The 17542-nt window shown below is 47.9% G+C and overlaps 1 protein-coding gene across 1 annotated transcript in view; it reads right to left on the bottom strand.

The window, feature by feature from the left end:
• The window catches only part of LOC128043939 (ectonucleotide pyrophosphatase/phosphodiesterase family member 7-like), a 36857-nt gene extending 33744 nt beyond the window's left edge, over positions 1-3113 (bottom strand). The window contains exon 1 of the mRNA XM_052636372.1: positions 2852-3113. Coding sequence (XP_052492332.1) covers positions 2852-3113 — 262 coding nt within the window. The remainder of the gene's footprint in view (positions 1-2851) is intronic.
• Positions 3114-17542: the final 14429 nt, after the last annotated feature.

Below are 17542 nucleotides of genomic sequence, written 5' to 3'. Positions count from 1 at the left end.
GCTCTGTCTCCTTCCTGGAGGAATCAGTGTTACCAATTCCTTGTTTATTTCTTCAGAGTTTCTCTGTGCATCTATAAGCAACTATATGCACGTATACACACGCATATGCATGCTACACATATTCTTTGCATCTTGCTTTTGTCACTTAATCCATCTTGGAGATAACTTCCTACCAGACACAAAAAGCTTCCTCAGTTTTTCTTAGTTAAAAAAAAAAAAAGAATATTTTTGCCTATCCTGTGCAGCCTGTGGGATACTTAGTTCCCTGACCAGGGATTGAACCTGTGCCCCTTGCAGCGGCAGTACAGAGTCCCAGCCACTGGACCGCCGGGGAAACCCCTCTCAGTTTTTCTTTTAAAGGTGACAGAGTATGCCATTCTATGCATGTCCAGTATTTTATTTAGCCACTCCCCTCTGGATGGATAGGTTGTTTCTATTTTCTTTCACTGTTGCAAACTAATGTAATGCATGACTTTGTATGTGTGTCATTTTCCACCAAGCAAATTAGTAATGGTAGGATAGAGTCCTACAAGTAGAATTGCCAAATAAGAAAGTTTGTGTGTTTGTAATGTATGAGATGTTGCAAATTACCTTCCACTGAAGCTGTAAGTTTTCCATTTCCTGCTGGCAGTAGTGTTGGCATGATTTTGTAATTTAAAAAAATTTGCTCTCACCGTGTGTATCATCTCATCAAAAGACTTCTGGGGATCAGTAAAAGGTGAGCATGCCTTACAATATTTTGTGCCCCTTGTATTCTCAGCGCTCAAGGACCCAGAATCTGCCCATGGGAGATCTTTAAGTGTTATGAAGTTAATGCCGCTGGGGAGTAGAGAAAAGTGCTCTTTCATTCCTGCTTCCTGGTACTAATGGTTCCCGAATGACTTGCGTCTGGAAGAGTTTACATGTAGGAAAATCCCTCTCAGCAAATCTCCCTCTGAGTGGTTACTTAGCTTTATTTTTCGAGTTTCTGATTCAAGGGTCCCTTTGAGAGTTGGGTGGAAGTCCCAGCTAAAAGGCACCAGCAGTTTGCCCATTATGTCAGAGGTTCCCAGAGCTGCCCTTGGACCCTAGCAAGTGGTTCTCTGGGTGTGTGTGTGTGGGTGAGTTTCACATTACTAGCGCCCCTCCCTGCCCTGCGAGAGGGGTCTGCCGATTCCCAGTTCAGAACGAGCAGAACCAGCTCCGTGTGTCCAGGGCCACCCTGGTTCCTAGTCTGGCTTCTCCCTCCCCACTTTCTGACCATGTGGCTGGTCAGTTACTCTGCCTTGTGGAGTTGTTGTTTTCTCACCTGTGGATGAGAAAACTTGCTTTGCAGTGTTGTCCTGAAGATACCCAAGGCAAAGCCTGTGGCACAGAGCCTGACATCAGGCTCACATTTGAAACGGAAGCTACTGTTAGTCTAATTACAGGCGAGCCCTTCGCATCCTGACTGCCTCCTCCCCTGCCTCTTTAGACTGGAATCTCTTTGCTTAGTGGCAACTGGCATTCTGGATCCATCACATTCCTTCTTGTCGCAGAGACCTCTTACATGCTCTTCCCTCTGCCTGGAACACTTTTCCTGCCTCTGGACCCCCGAGGTTTCTTTCTTTTTATTTATTCATGTTTGGCTGTGGTGAGTCTTCACTGCTACGCAGGCTGCTAATTGTGGTGGCTTTCCTTGCTGTGGCGCACGGGCTCTGGAGCACACGGGCTTTAGTAGTTGCAGCATGTGGGTGCAGGAGTTGCGGCCCCTGACTCTAGAGCACAGGCTCAGTAGTTGTGGTGCACGGGCTTAGCTGCTCTGCGGCCTGGGGGATCTTCCTGGACCCAGGATTGAACCCGTGTCTCCTGCATTGGCCGGCAGACTTTTTACCACTGAGCCACCAGGGAAGGACATGGGATCTCTGATCTTTTTGGCAGCATGGGGATCTTTAATTGCGGCATACAAGCTCTCAGTCGCAGCATGTGGATCTAATTCCCTGACGAGGGATGAAGCCAGGCCTTTTGCTTTGGGAGCACTGAGTCTCAGCCACCAGATGGCCAAAAAGTCCCCCAACATCTCCTTCATGGGCAGCTCACCTTCCTCCAAGGAGCCCTTTCCTGTCTCTCTGATGTCAAGTCCCTCTGCCCTTGCTGTCTTCTCCCAGAGAGGCTGCCTTCTTCCGTCTTGGTGCCTCTCTGGCTTGTAATGACATCTATGCCTGTGTTTACTGCTCTGATGTCTGTCTCTCCCAGTGACCTGCATGCCCCAGGTGAGCTGGAGGGGCCAGCTTGGGCAAGACCCCAAGGCAGGTGGGGGCTGGTTGGAGGCACGTGCAGGGGGCCTTCGTGATCTGGAGGGAAGCTTGTGAGAGGAAGAGAGATGAGAGAGGCTTGGAGTGAGCAGGTCAGGGGCCAGGCAGTGGGGACCTTCTGGGTCATTGAAAGACAAGATTTAACTTCTCTTCAAAGATCATACATGTCCCTCCAGTGTACCAGCATTAAGCAGGGGACCTACCTGATCTAACTGATTACTTTAGGCTTTAATATTTTATTATTCTCAATAAAACTCTTTTAATGATTTACTGTATACAAGATCACCGGCCATGATATGAAAGGCAGGATGAAGGGTAGGGTGGGCCTAGGGCATCGGGGAGATGCCTTTGGAGTCTGCAGCTGTGGTCCCCATCCTGTCTGCAGGCCATGGGTCCTAGAAACAACCCTGTGTATCCCCAGGCATGCTAAGCTAGCACTTCCTCCAGGGAAGTGATCCCAGGTCGCGTGGGTTGCCTCAGTCTCCCCAGAGGTGCCAGAGAAGCTGCTCTCTGTTTCAGGGAACGGCGGATGCCAGGCTTCTGCCGGCACAGTGGCCTGGCTGCGGGGCAGAGCTTACCCGAGATGGTGGTGAAGTGGGACGGGGAGGTCATGGTCACGAAGGGCGGCGTGAGGTACTTGGCCTTGACCCCCTCCTGGGCCAGGCGGTCCATGTTGGGGGTGTCCACGTCCTGGTCATAGTCCCAGCGGAAGCCGTCGAAGGAGATGAGCAGCAGCTTGTGGAAGCTCTTCGTCCTGGGGACGGGGTGGCCGCCGGCCCAGCCCAGCAGGATGGGCAGCAGCAGCAGCAGCAGCAGTGCGAGGGCCTGGGGCCCTGTCATGTCCCAGCGCCTCCCACGCTCTCACCGCCGGGGTCACAGCCTGCTCCCGTTTTCTGCCTTGTTTTATCTGCGGTTGAGCAAAGTCCACATTGATAATTCTGCCCCAGCTCGACTGTGGATCAGAACACCCGGAACCTAATGAGATGGCCCAGGTCTGACATGACGGAAGAGCTCTGGAGGCGGGTGGTGGTGGGGGTTGCACACCTGATGCGCTTAGTGCCCCGGCCCCGTGCGCTCTGAAATGGTGAAAGTGCTCAGGGTTATGCGCATCTTACCGTGATGGGAAGAGGCCAGCCATGTGAGATGGTTTGGGCTCGTACAGATTCCACTGTTGCGAACACTTGGAGAACAAATTAGGTTGGTGCTTTCCTTTACTCGATATAGCCTGTTTTTATAGGGAGAGCAAATGACTGTTCCTTATGAAAACAGCCACTGTGGACTGCGTGCCCACGAGGTCTGGGAACTGTACGTACATCATCTATTCTATCCCATTTAATATTTGTTTTTTGAAATTCTAGAAAGGTTATTAAGTTGAACATTACCCATAAGAATTAAAAAAAAAAATCACTGTGGTCCGATACACAAAAGATAAAGGTTACCATTCTAACCACTTGAAAGTGGACAGTCTCAGCGACATTCACAGGGCTGACCTTTAGGCCATTCACATTCACCACTCTCTAGTTTCAGGCTGTTTTCATCCATGCATGTTAGCGGTCTCTTATTCTTCCCTTCCCCCAGGCCCCAGCAACCACTAATCTGCTTTCTGTCTGTCTGCATTTGCTTATTCTGGACGCTTCATGTAAGTGGAGTCATGCAGCACCTGAGCTTCTGTGTCTGGCTTCTTTTGCCGAGCACCGCGTCTTCAAGGTTCTTTCATGGCACAGTGGCATGCATCAGTACTTCACTCCATTTATGGCCGAATAATATTCCATTGTGTGGATGTTCCATATTTTATACATCCGTTCACCAGCTAATGGGCATTTGGCTTCCACGTTTTGGCTGTCGTGAATAGTGCTGCTGTGAACATTTGCATATGAGCTTTTGTTTGAATACTCCCCACTTTCCATTTAATTTGTACAACATATCTATGAGGCAGTTTTTACTTTGTAGCTGAATAAGCAGCTCAGAGAGGCTATAGAACCTCTCCAAGGCCACCCAGCGGAAGTGAGGCTGTGACTGTCCTTTTAATACTTGGCTACATGTTTGGTGCACACAGGGATATAAAATTCCCCAAGGGAACAAATGGCTGTGAACAGGCTTAAGCATCTATCCCTCCACCCCACATTTACTGAGCATGTTCCATGTGCTATGGGCTTCCGCAGTGACTCAGTGACAAGGAATCTGCCTGCCAGTGCAGGAGGTACAGAAGACGTGGGCTCAATCCCTGGGTCAGGAAGATCCCCTGGAAGAGGAAATGGCAACCCACTCCAGTATTCTAGTCTGGAAAAATCCCATGGACAGAGAAGCCTGGCGGGTTACAGTCCATAGGGTCGCAAAGCGTCGAACATGACTTAGTGACTGAGAACGCATGTGATATATGCTAGGTGCCAGATACACAGAAGCTTAGATGCAGAGTTTGCCTGTGTGGCTCAGAGTCCAGGGAACAGGCAGACACATAAAGGGGAATCCTGCCACAGGTGCTCATTGGGGCTGGGAGCACAGGGAGAGGGTCCTCACCTGGGGAAGCCAGACAGAGAAGGGCTCCCTGGAGGAGGTGGCACTAGATTTGGGTTTCGCAGGCTGGGAGGAATTAGCCTGTTGGTAACATCTAACTTTGGGTGCTCATCTGGATGTGACAACCCTCTCCTAACAGAGCTGCCTGTGGCCACCTTCTACAAGTACATGGATGACATTTACCTTTTCTGCTTTGAAGGATCTGTGAGCTGTATAAAGCTGTCACCAGTGGACTTTCCAGTGACAGGAGGTGACAGTCTGCCCAGGTTTTCGGGTGAAGTTTTCAGAAGGTTTTTGTCTTGATGTGGGTGGACTGCAGGCAGGATATCAGACCCAGATGAGGTGACCCATTTCCCTCTTCCTGAAACTCCCTGAGAATTTTGATCCAGGTATTTGCTTAGGTTGAGTTTTTGGGGTGAGGAGGTGGAGCATCAGGAGAGCTCCACTCTGTATTTGCGTAACTTGGCCTCTCTTATTAATTAGCATGGTGTTTTACTCTAGGATGGAATTTTATAGAATTTTGTGATGAGTGTGCAGCGAAGCAGCTGAGAGTGTTTTGCAGCCTGCAGGCTGGGCTCACAGCTCTGCCCTGGGCTTACATTTTACACTTGGGGAAAATATTATAACCTCTCTGTGCCTCTCTTCCCTTCTCCGTACAAAAGGAATAATGATATATTTCCTGAAGTCATGAGCCGCCAACGAAATGATGTATGTTGACATGATTGCTTACTGCTCATGGGATATCCACCTGCCCCCACCCGCACCCCCGCCACTCCCCATCCCCCTTGTAATGATGGCCCTTGTGTTTTGCGTGGAAGCCACATGTATGGCTTCCAGCCTAAAGCTCTCAAGGACTGGTGCATAACCGCCTCACCTTGTCAGTTGCTGCCACAGGAACTGTGGAAGCCTTGGGTTGAGACGCCAGAATTTCCATCATGCTGGGTTTCTGAGTGATCAAACAGATCATAGTTCCAAGCTAACCCATGGTGGATGTGCAATGTGAGAGGTCAGCCTCTGTTGCCAAGCCACTGAGATTTTGGGATAATTTGTTACTGTGGTATAACAGTCTACCCTGTTAATGCAGCAGGTAAAGCACTTACATTGGTCCTTAGTACTGGTTAAGTACTGGTTAAATGTTGTTTACTTTTTATACAATAATGAATTGCCACTGATAGCTTCCATATCTGATCTAATGATGCCAATGATGCTATTCTGTGCTTGGACAAATTGGACTTGGCACTCCTTCCAGCACATGGAAAGGACAGATGACTGAGGGCCAATAAAGCATCATTATCTTTAGTTTGTGTCCCTGGATATCCTTGGTGGCAAAGAACAGCGTATGCTGCTCTGGGAAAGCCAGGCCTGGAGGAGAGCTGCCGTTGATGCTGGGATCAGGACTGTCCCAGGCCTGGCATTCTTTGGTTCAAAGAGAACCTTGAGTCCTTGGTGTGTAGATTCTTGGAGGGAATGTGAATATTTGTACTAAGTAGTTTGGCCCTTTGAGAATTGTTTGTTAATCATTTAGGCCCTTTTAGGAACAATCCACATACATCTTAACATTCTGGAAATACAGAAAACACATACAAAACAGCCAGCAGTCATGCAACAACCCACCATGTCTCCTGAATCTTCCCCAAAGTGCAACCTTTGGTGCAATCAGCAGAGACTGGTGGAGGAGGCTGGCTAGAGAGAATTCTAATGGTGGCCACTGTGATGCTTATTGTCACAGCGCTGATATCTTGCTTTCTCTTTGTTGAGCTCTAGTTTGGAAGGTGTAAATCCATCATCTGTTTTAGCAAATATCTGTTGAGCAGTTTGGATGTGGTGGAGGATGAGATATGGAGGAGAGGGCAAATCTCTCCTGGCCACTATGTTTTCAAGCTGTTCTAGCACTCAGCTGTGGGTCATGCAGGCTTGAGGGCTCTCCAGTTCTGGAAACATCTCCCACCCGTGCCGTCTTGGACTAGATTCTTTTTTGCTAGCCCAGTAGAGCTACCTTTGACTCTTACTTTCTTTTGCATGACATTTGTATCAGTCACTGGGAATTTGTACAGAAGTGCAGTGCATTTTGTGAAACTTTGGTTGAAATCCCATTAAACTTTGTTAAGAATAAAATATATTTATGACATAGTCACTGGAATGGAGATGAGGAAATTTCCAAACACATTTTAGAAATCATCCCAGCAGAAGGTAATGGTCAGAACTCTTAGTTGCAAATGACAAAAACCTACCTCTTACTAGGGTAGGTAAGAAAAGGGACCATGCTTTAGTCTCGTTTTCTCTCAAAGCAGATCCTGAAACAAGGATGGGAGTGCAAGTGGCTTATTTGGGCCCATCCCCAAGGGAGTACCCACGGGGGAATGGGGAAGTGACTCGAGGCAGGGAAGAAGGCCATTGTGGGGAGTTTCAGCCTGGGGTGTATGTAGGTCTAGAGCAGTTAGTGCCCATGGGCTGCAGACATGGCATCTGCATGTGGCCTTTCTGGGTGTAATTTCCCAGGTCACGGAAGTCACTCTGCAGAAAGGCAGGGTCGCAGCTTGGCTCCAGGGACTCATACCCCAGATCTCTCGCCCCATCTCTGTGTCTGACTTTGTCTGCATATCACCTCAGTTTCCTCTTGCTTGGGACTGGCTTTCTCCAAAAGTGAGGAGTGTGGCCACAGAAGTTCCTCTTTGTCTCACTCCATAGTTCCTGTCATCACAGAGGATGACTGTGTATTCCCAGTTCCAGCTAGGAAAAAGAAACCTGAGGGAAGAACTCTGATTGGCCTGTTTGAGTCAGATTGCCATCCCTGGACCAATCAACTGCATGGGGGCTGGGAAGTGAGGGGGTGGGGGAGGGTGGAGTCAAGTAAGAACATGGAACATGTGTGCTAAGTTGCTTCAGTCCTATCCAGCTCTTTGCGAACCCCACCAGAGCCATGTGACTATGGTAGGAAGAGATGAAAATCTCAATAGAAGGGAGGGTGGTAGGCTGAAAAAAAAAAAAAGAGAGAGAGAGAGATATCTGTGATGAAAGGAAAGGATTAGGAGATGTATCCTGTTAAACCTGTTGATGATTGGGGCTTTGAACATTTATTTGGATATAAAACCACACTGTGGTTCTCTCAGCTTGATTTAGCAGCAGGGAAAAACCTAGCATGGGCTGAACTGTTTACTATGGGCAGGCTGTTGCTGCAGATTCAAATACTTACCAACTGATCCAAAGATCAATTACAATGCTTCTCAAGGGAAGTAAACTCTGATGGGGTCTGCTTACGATAGGGCTGAAGTCAAGCAAGAGGAGAGCTGGCATGCAGGACACTCTCATCTCTTTCTTCCATCAAGTACTGTCCAGTTCAGGGTCTGGCTGGCAACAGATGTACCTGGAGGGATGGTTGCACATAAAGGAGTGTGTGGGTCTGTTAGGTATTTTCCAAAGATGAGTGCAACCCCCCAGAAATGCCTTTTTGTACTCTGATTGCAAATTCTTCATTAAGAGGTGGAGTTTATTTCCCTCTTCTTGAACCTGCACTGGCCTACGACTTGCTTTGATCAACAGAACGCAGCTGAACTGATGGTGTCTGACGTTTGGTCCTGCGTCTTGAGAACCCTTCAAGCTTCCCTTATTTTTGCTCTCGCGGCAGGCAGCACCAAGTAAGCCCTGACTCTCCTGCTCAAGGGGCCAGGTGGAGACGGGCTCTGGAGGATGAGAGGGCACATGAAGAAAAACCAAGTTCCCGGCCACTAGCAGCACCATCTGCCAATCACATCTGTGAGGCCATTATTGACCTTCCAGCCCAGCTGGACCTCCAGCTGCAAGTGAGCCCTGATAAAACCAGCAGAGGAAATGCCCAGCCAACTCACAGAATCACAAGAGATAGTAAATGGTTGTGGTTCAACGTTACTAAGTTTTGGGTGCTATAGAAATAGCCCACGAGGGTGTGAACTTGTCGGGTACACAGATCCCATCTGATGAAGATCTATGAGTTCCTAGGATCCAACTCAGAGCCAACTTATGTCCTCAATGTCCTTTTTGTTTGAAAGTTTTATGAAAATTTTCTTTGAAGACAACATTTTTAGAGCAGTTTTAGGCTCCCAGCAAAATCAGGAGGAAGGGACAGAGACTTCCCATATGCTCGCTGCTCCACGAATGCACCGCCTCCCCCACGCCCAACATCCCCACCGAGTGGTGCATTTGTTCTACTTGATGGACCTGCACTGGCACATCATAGTCCCCCAGAGTCTATAGTTTTACAGTTCCCTCTTAGTGTTGTCCATTGTATGGGTTTGGGGTGAATTTCTGTGAAATTTTCACAGGTTTGGACTATCCTCAAGGAAACTCCAAAGCTCAGAAATTATTTTGCTTTCTGGAATCTTTCACATGTTGTTGAGCCCTGGAAATTCCAAAGAAGGATCTGAAATGAAAGAAAAGGTAAAAAAAAAAGGTATTCCTGTGGTTTCATTCGGCAAGGTTCACGTTGAGTGTTTTGCGAAGTGCTAGTGTTAAGCCAGATCATGTTTTCAGACTCCTTCAGCCTCAGGGTTGGCAGGATTCGAATGGCCTCCCAGCATCTGTGACTTACCTGCAAGTGTTGGTTCAGCGGGAAGGGACCCAGGTCTCTTTGGGTTAATATGCTGTTTCCTTAAGACAAATGCCACATTTCATCCACTCTTGGAAATCTTCACAAATACAACCCCAGAAGCACTGAAAAAAATATTAATATTCCTTTAACAGAAGATTTTGGGAGAATATAGAAAAGATTGTCATTAAAAAAAAAAACCAGGTAATTGATTTGGCTGTGCCAGGTCTTAGCTGCAGCACGTGGGATCTTTCCTGCACCATGCAGGATCTTTTGTTGGACCATGTGGGAGCCATAGTTGTGCCTTGTGGACTCTAGAGCATGCAGGTTTAAGGCTTGTGAGATCTTAGTTCCTGGACCAGGGATCAAACCCTCATCCCCTGCATTGCAAGGTGGGTTCTTAACCACTGGACCACCAGGGAAGTCCCAAAGAGATTATGTCTTACATCGCACAGTTAAGCCTCTTTCGTAAAGTTCCTCACTCTATGGCTACCTCACTCTCCCTCCTCCCCATAATTTCTCCCTTCTGCTGTCTGTAGCCACAGCCCTTTCTCCAACCTCACCCTGCCTTTCCAAACCTCTTCAGCTTGCGTGCTTCCTTTAGCAAAATCTCTAGCTAAACCTGCATGCCTCTGCGGGTCCTTAGTCCACTTGACACACCCAGTGACATCATCTTCACTGCTCCAGGCAGCCCTTCGGGTGTGGAATCCTGCCAGCTGGAGAGCTCATCCTTGTGAGCAAGGACAGGCTGAACTCTTGTCCTGTAGCTTCGAATCTGTTGCTCCTTGTTTGATATCTTTGTTGTTGTTGTTGTTTTTCAGTCACTAAGTCACCCCAACTTTTTGCGACCACATGGATTACAGCACACCAGGCTCCTCTGTCCTTCACTATCTCCTGGAGTTTGCCCAGACTCATGTCCATTGAGTCGGTGATGCCCTCTCACATCTCATCACTGCTGCTCTTTCCTCCTTTTGTCCTCAGTCTTTCCCAGCATCAGGGTCTTTTCCAGTGAGTCAGTTCTTCGCATCAGGTGGCCACAGTATTGGAGCTTCAGCTTCAGCATCAGTCCTTCCAATGAATATTCAGGGTTGATTTCCTTTAAGATTGACTGGTTGGATCTCCTTGCACTCCAAGGGACTCTCAAGAGCCCTGTCCAGTACCACAATTCGAAAGCACCAATTCTTCGGCACTCAGCTTTCTTTATGATATCTTGGGCCATGCTAAAGAAATCAAATTCCTCTTTCTTACAGTAGATGTTTGGAATACAGCCATATTCTGTCTCTTCTCTCTTGCCTCCCTCCCTCCTTCCTTCCTTCTTTCATTCCCTTTTCTTTCCAGAGCAGGGGTCGGCAAACCTTTCCTGTGATGACCCAGATAGACCCTGCAGGCCTGACAATCTCTGTCACAACTACTCAGTTCTGCCGCTGCAGCATGATAAGCAGCCATAGGCAATATGTAAACAAATGGACGTGGCTATTAAGTTCCAATAAAATTTTATTTGTAAAAAAAAAAAAATGGTAGCTCGCAATTTTCCTGACCCCTCACCAGCATGTTCTGTCTAGACTTAATATCTCTAACTCTTTCGAGCTTCTTTGGTGTATCTTTGATTTTCTTCTCCATCGTGGCAATCATATTCTGAATGCCTGTTAGTTTGTCCACCTCTCCTAAAATGTGGCCCTGAGAACAAGGCATGTGCTCCACAGATGTGATGATGTAACACTCTTTCCTGCTGTGTTTTGAGCAGGAGAAAGAGAGCAGGAGCGACTGTCACCCTTGTAAGGGTGACACTCCAACCTTGTGAAAATTTGGTGAGACATCTCTGAGAAGGATGTAAACCTATTCACCCATGGGCTGAAAGAAACCAGGGGCATGGCCTGTCGAGCATGAACTTAATGTCTGATGTACAGAGATTTCTGACTTGTCTGATTGAGATTGGAAGCGGGGAGGACTTGTCCACAGAAAACAGTTTCTATCCCCAGGTAAGGAACCAGCAGATAACTGTGTAAGCAGAACTTTCTGAGAACAAAGACGAAGGAAGGGGTGGTGCGAGGAGAGTGAAAAGGTCAATAATTAAGGCGATGACTGTGCTGGGAGAGTCGAATGAAGAAAATTAGACTGCCAGGCGTGAATAACGAGAAATCTGATGGAATTAGCAGTGCAGAACAGACGCTGAAGGCTTCTTTATTCCTCTCATACTCAAAAGTTTTTGCTTAGGTTGGATGGGGGAGGAGAAGGCAGGTATGTTGAGAATCCTGTTTCACTAAGTGTGGAAGGGAGGTTTTGGGAAAGGTCTCAGAAGAAAGAGAGATACCCGGGGGCTCGTTGGAAGTCCGCAGAGGCTGAGCCACATCTTGGCATGTTCAGGGTTGGGAGGGAGGGGGATGGCACCGGATCACGTCTTTGCTTGTCCAACATAATCACCTCTCACCTGTTGGCTGTTCTCACAGTCTAGTCCAGACACTCTCTCCTTCTCCCTCTGGACTTGCTCCTAGGTGGGTCCATCCACCTCCACTGCTTAATCTGCCAATCCTTGGCCGATGACTCCTAAAGGTCCATCTCTAGCTCACACTTCTCCTTTAATCACCAGCTTATGCATCCACTGTTTTTCTTGCCTTTTCCCTCCTTGTCAGTCGTCGACATCTCACGCTTAACATGTCCAAAGTCACCAAAGCTAGACCCTCGCTCTTCCTCCCCTCGTGCCCTGGGCCCCAGTCGTGTCTCCCATTCCTTAAATAGCACATAGACTGTTCAAGGCAGTAACCCAGGCACTGTCCTCTTTCCCCCTTTCCCCACCATCCCCAAGTCCTGTGATTCTGAACTTGATCTCAACTTTTCCATTCTCTCCATCTTTGCTGCCATTGTCTTAGCCCAGGACATCATATCTCAGCTGGGCTATGGCAGAAGCCTTGGAACCGGTGTTCCTGCCCCTGCTCTCAACCCTCAGCAATCCATTTTCTACTTGGAAGCTAACAGGATCTTAGGGTTCCTGCTTTGGCTTCCCACTGTGTGGAGAATAAAATCCAGACCTTGGGCCTCTTGCAGGCTCCTGCCCAGCTCCCCACTTCCCCCTGCCTCCTCTCCTTTTCCTATTCTTCTCAGTCACACTGACCTTTTGGTTCTTTGGACCCAACAAACTTTTTCCTACCCCAGGACCTGTTGTTTAAGCCGGGAATGATTTTCCTCTGCTCCTCCCTAAACTAGTCTCTGATCATCCTTTCAGTGTTAGGTTAAATATCTGCTCCAGGGGCTTCTCTGGCAATCCAGTGGTTAAGACTCCATGCTTCTAATGCAGGGTGCCCACGTTCAATTCCTGGTCCAGGAACTAGATCCTGCATGTCACAACTAAAGATCCCACACGTGGCAACGAAGATCCCATGTACTGCAACTAAAATCTAGCACAGCCAAATAAGTAAATACATGTTTAAAAAAATGTCCACTCCATAGAGAGGTCTTTCCTGACCCCCTTTATAAAGCGAACTCCTTATTATTCTCCACCTCAGCCTCTTGCTACTCTGCATGGACTTCCTTATTTTTCATTTGTCTCCCCCAATAGCCCATAAGCTTCTCAAGGGTGGGGGCATGCCTACCTTGTTCAGCGTTTTAGCAAGAGCACCCAGCACAGTGCTTGACACACGATAGTTGCCCGATAAAGAAATCTAGAGTGAAGGGGTAAAAAAATAAATAAATAAAATGGAGAGCTGCTTCTCTGAACTATAGATAATGAGATTAAACACTTGGTGTTTTCCTTCGTCAGACATTATGTGCAATTGGGGATACAATAAATGATGATGATGACAACATCTGTGTCTTGCCTGATGTTCTTCGCCAATAGCTTAATTAGTCAGTTGTGCCTCTTTTGACAGTTCTGTTTCCAATCTGATGATTTGTTGCTTTTATGTCTGTTGGCTCCATTTGGGTTCATTAGCCTGACAAAGTAGCAGATTTTATTGGTATTTGCTCTGTTATTCACATTGTCATCAACTCAAAGATTGTCTTAGTCTTTGGCAAGAAGCCCTAGTTAGGGCAGTGTATTAGGCAGGATGGTGTGGTTTGTGCTGCTGTAACAACAATCCCCAGATCATAGTGGCTCAGTGTCCCAAGTTTTATTCTCGGTCATGGTATGTGTCTGGCGTATATCTAGGCATTTTAGGGGGTAATCCGTCCATTCTTAGACACTCAGGGCTGCAGGCTGATGGACGGTGCATCTGTGTATGTCTCCTTGATCACTAGTGCAGGGGAATCACACAGTCTTCTGCTTGGAAACAACACTCGTTACGTCTGCTCTTGTTTTATTGGACAAAAGAAAAAATCACACCGTCACGCCCAACTTCCACGTGCCTGGAAGGAGAGCCAAAATATTTGTGAACAGCCTCATTGCTCTTCAGTTACACAGAAGAACTCACTTACATATGGTTCCTTATTTGTGATTCCCCTCAAGTTTTTTCCTTTAACTTTTTATTTCATATTGGAGCAGAGTCGCGACAGTTTCAGGTGCACAGCAGGGAGACTCAGTCATCCGTATACCTGTATCCATTCTCCCATCCAGGCTGTCACGTTAAGGCTGAGCAGAGTTACACGTTTGAAGCAAATTGTCATCCACTAGCCTTCAGAAGATATGTGTGTTTCCAAGCTATGATCAGGCGCCCACTTGGTTCAGAATGTCAGACTTGAGAGGTTTGTGGGGGGACAGTCCGGTGTGATGGTTAAGGCGGGTTGGGTTCAGGTGCTATTTCCACGGCTTGTTGGTTGTGTGACCTCTGGCAAGTTCCTTTACCTTTTCAGGCATCATCAGTAATGTGGAGGTAACAACAAGAACAGTAATAATACCATCTATCCCTGAGGGAATGGCCCAGTGACGGAGACAAACGGGCTCAAAATACTATTGATTACTGTTGTTGTTGATCTGGGGGTTACTCAACTTTGTCAGAATTAAGAGTACGATACCTTGAAACTCTTGGTTGAGATTTCTCATTGAAGGAACAGGTTTCTGAAGAGCAAGGCTGAGGGGGAGGGGCAAAACTTAGTGGGTGTCTTGAAGACTGTGGACTTTATTTGCTGGGCTTGGGGCTGAGTTCTAGCTCAGGTGTCAGATAGCAAGGCGGCCTTCAGTAAATTCCATCGCTTTCCTGGGCTTCAGACTTATCTGCCACAAACGGAGTTAAAAGCATCCATTTTTCAGAGCTGAGATAAAAAGAGGGAGTGGAAGTAACTTCCACCGATGGTCAAAAGGGTTAGTTTACTTCTGTATTAAATTTCTATTACTGGGCAACACATTAACACAAACTCGGCAGCTTAAAATAGCACTTTTTTTTTTTTTTTTTTTTTTTACGGTACTGTTTCCATGGGTCAAGAGCCTGGGCAGGACCTAACTGGGTCATACGGGCTACAGTCAGTGTGTCAGCTGAGGCAGGGGTCTCATCTGAGGCCTGGGCTATTCCTCTAAGTGTTTTCAGTTTGTGCGCCAGATTCAGTTTCTTGTGGTTGTGGGTCTGAGGCCCTCAGCTCCTAGAAGCTGCCCCTTTCTCCACAGGCAGCTTGCAGCATCACTCTCTGCTTCTCCTTGAAGGCCAAGGGGGTGGATCTCTTTGAAACTTCACCTGCTCTAACGGGCTTCCCTGATTAGGTCAGGCCCACCCATTCATGGTCTCTCTTTTAGCTCCAGGTCAACTGATCAGGGTCCTTAATTGCATCAGAAAATCCCTTCCCCTTTGCCATGTAACCTAATTGCAGAGTCTGACCACACTCAAGGAGAGATTATACAGGCCATGGACACCAGAGTGTGGGAATCTTGGGGCCGTCTTAGAATTCTGCCTACCACAGCTTCCTTCCTCCCAGATGAGCAGATGTGGGCAGGGGCGGGGAGGAGGGATTAAAACAGATAAGTGCCTCCCAGAGTTCGAGGGAGCCCGGTGTTGGGCTAGGATGGAGGAGGCTGAGAGGCAAGTGTGAGAACTTTGTCTGAAGTGTGAGAACTTTGTCCAGCTTTGTTGGGGCTACAGTCTCCCATCCAGCCATGACCAAGGTAAGACTTGGTTGTTTAGAGTCTTTTTTCTCTCTTCCTCCTGATGCAGTGTCTGCCGCCCCCCAGCCCTCCCCCTCCCTATCTAAGACCTCGCAGCCGTGAGTTGGAATACGAGGTGCCATGATCAGAGAGGCAGTTGAGAAACAGCTGGGACCACAGGGATAGAGTAGCACCCGTGTGCTTCTTCCCAGTGGCTCCGCAGACTGCAGGCCAAGGGAAATAAGTCTTGGATGGGATAAAACCCAGAGAGAAGACGAATTTTAAGTGGTGATTTTTTTTTTTTTTTTTTTTTTTAGGGGGGGAATCTACCAGATGTCAGAGGCTCTCTGAAACAACACAAATGCTGTCTCAGTTCTGCAGGAGGAGGCTCAGAGAAGCTGGTGTGAGGTGCCAAGAACCAAATTACCAGTCACCTGTGCAGAAAAGCAGTCTCTTTGTGCACACAGGGCCGTGGGGTACACTTGATAGCAAGCCATATAGAAGTCAAGGTCAGCTAGACACAAAACGCCACTCACCCTGAGGTCTCTAGATCCTTCTCAGCGAAAGCTTGAGTGTAATGAGGTCGTTGCCAGGGAGCAAGCCGAGATGGTCATTCTGAGACCCCTTTGGGCCTGTGGCAGATGCTCACAGCTCCACTAATGGCACTGCAGGGGAAGAAACCCCTGGGGGCGTCTGGATTGTCTCCAGAGCCCGCCCCCCCCCCCCCCGCCCCCGCCGCCTCCCCTCTGCAAATGCAGCTCCTTCTGCTCTTTGAAATGTACTCAGTACCTGCCAATGTCTGTCCCACAGAAGAAACGGGAATCGCTCTCTTGTACATCACTGCCAGGCAGGATGGAGGCGGACCCTCCCTCTCTCAACGAAAAAGGTGGTATGACAGAGTAAGATGGAGCGTCAGCTTAGATTATGAAGGATTCTTCAGATCGATATAATTCCAAAGGAGGAGGGAGGGCCAGCCTGGGGTGGGAATGACAGTGATAAATCCCATGTCGCTTGTGCGATACAGATTAGAAGAAGCGTTTGTCCTCGCCTGATGCTAAATGGGCTGCCTGCAAAATGAACTAAAATTCAGAGCCGGGAAACAATTGCAAAAGCCCATGTTATCATCGAGCTTGTTGATAAATGTTAATGAGACAGGATCAAGCACCGAGATGGGGCAGTATTGATCAAGAGAGGACATAAAAAGTGCCGAGCAGCTCCTGACAATCTAGGCATCTTATTTAAAGATTCTCTTGCCACAGCATCCATCCTTGTAAATCTGAGCTGTGATACATGTTACTGTCAGCCCCTCTTCTTCCTCATGCTCTCCCTTCCATTCGTTCTGTTTCTTATTCATTCATTTAACAAGCATCTGAGCAACTGCTACACATTCACAGAGTGCTGCACACTAGAGTGAAAATAGTGGATAAACTCCCTCGGAGTTTACAGACTGTGGTAGGAGAGAGACTCTGAAACGCAACCTCAAGACATGGTGTGTGACTTGGGAAAAGACAAGGGCCGCTTAAAGCGGGACTGGGGGTCAGAAGGCTTCCCAGGAGAAGTGATGGCTGGGCTGGGACTGAGATGGGGGCCAGGAGGAGGAATGCTGAACAGCATCTCTGAGAAGGTTCAAGGGACAGAGCAGGGCTTCTGAGGGTTGTGGTGGGCAACTGGGATGGGCAAGGGGAAGGATAGGAACTGAGGTGGAGGGGAGTGTGATTAGTGGTGAGCACTAACCTGAAAAGACATGTCTGAGTCCTAACACCTGGCACTCATGAATGTGGCCTTATTTGGAAATAGGGTCTTTGTAGATGCAGTCAACTCTGAATATTCATTGGAAGAACTGATGCTGAAGCCGAAGCTCCAATACTTTGGCCACGTGATGTGAAGAGTTGACTCATTGGAAAAGATGCTGATGCTGGGAAAGATTGAAGGCAAAAGGAGAAGGGGACAACAGAAGACGAGATGGTTAAATAGCATCTGACTCAGTGGATGTGGATTTGAGCAAACTCTGGGAGATAGTGAAGGACAGGGGAGCCTGGTATGCTGCAGTCCATGGGTCGCATCGGACATGACTTAGTGACCGAACAATCAGGTTAAGGTGAGATCTCACTGGATTGGGAGCAGGGAGTTCTAATCTAATGACTTGTGCCCTCGAAGGCAAAAGAGAGGGAGGTTTAGGTCTGGAGACACAGA

The sequence above is a fragment of the Budorcas taxicolor genome, chromosome 2, assembly GCF_023091745.1.
Source record: "Budorcas taxicolor isolate Tak-1 chromosome 2, Takin1.1, whole genome shotgun sequence".
In the NCBI taxonomy this organism is placed as follows: Eukaryota; Metazoa; Chordata; class Mammalia; order Artiodactyla; family Bovidae; genus Budorcas; species Budorcas taxicolor.
This window is presented reverse-complemented; position numbering and strand designations above follow the sequence as displayed.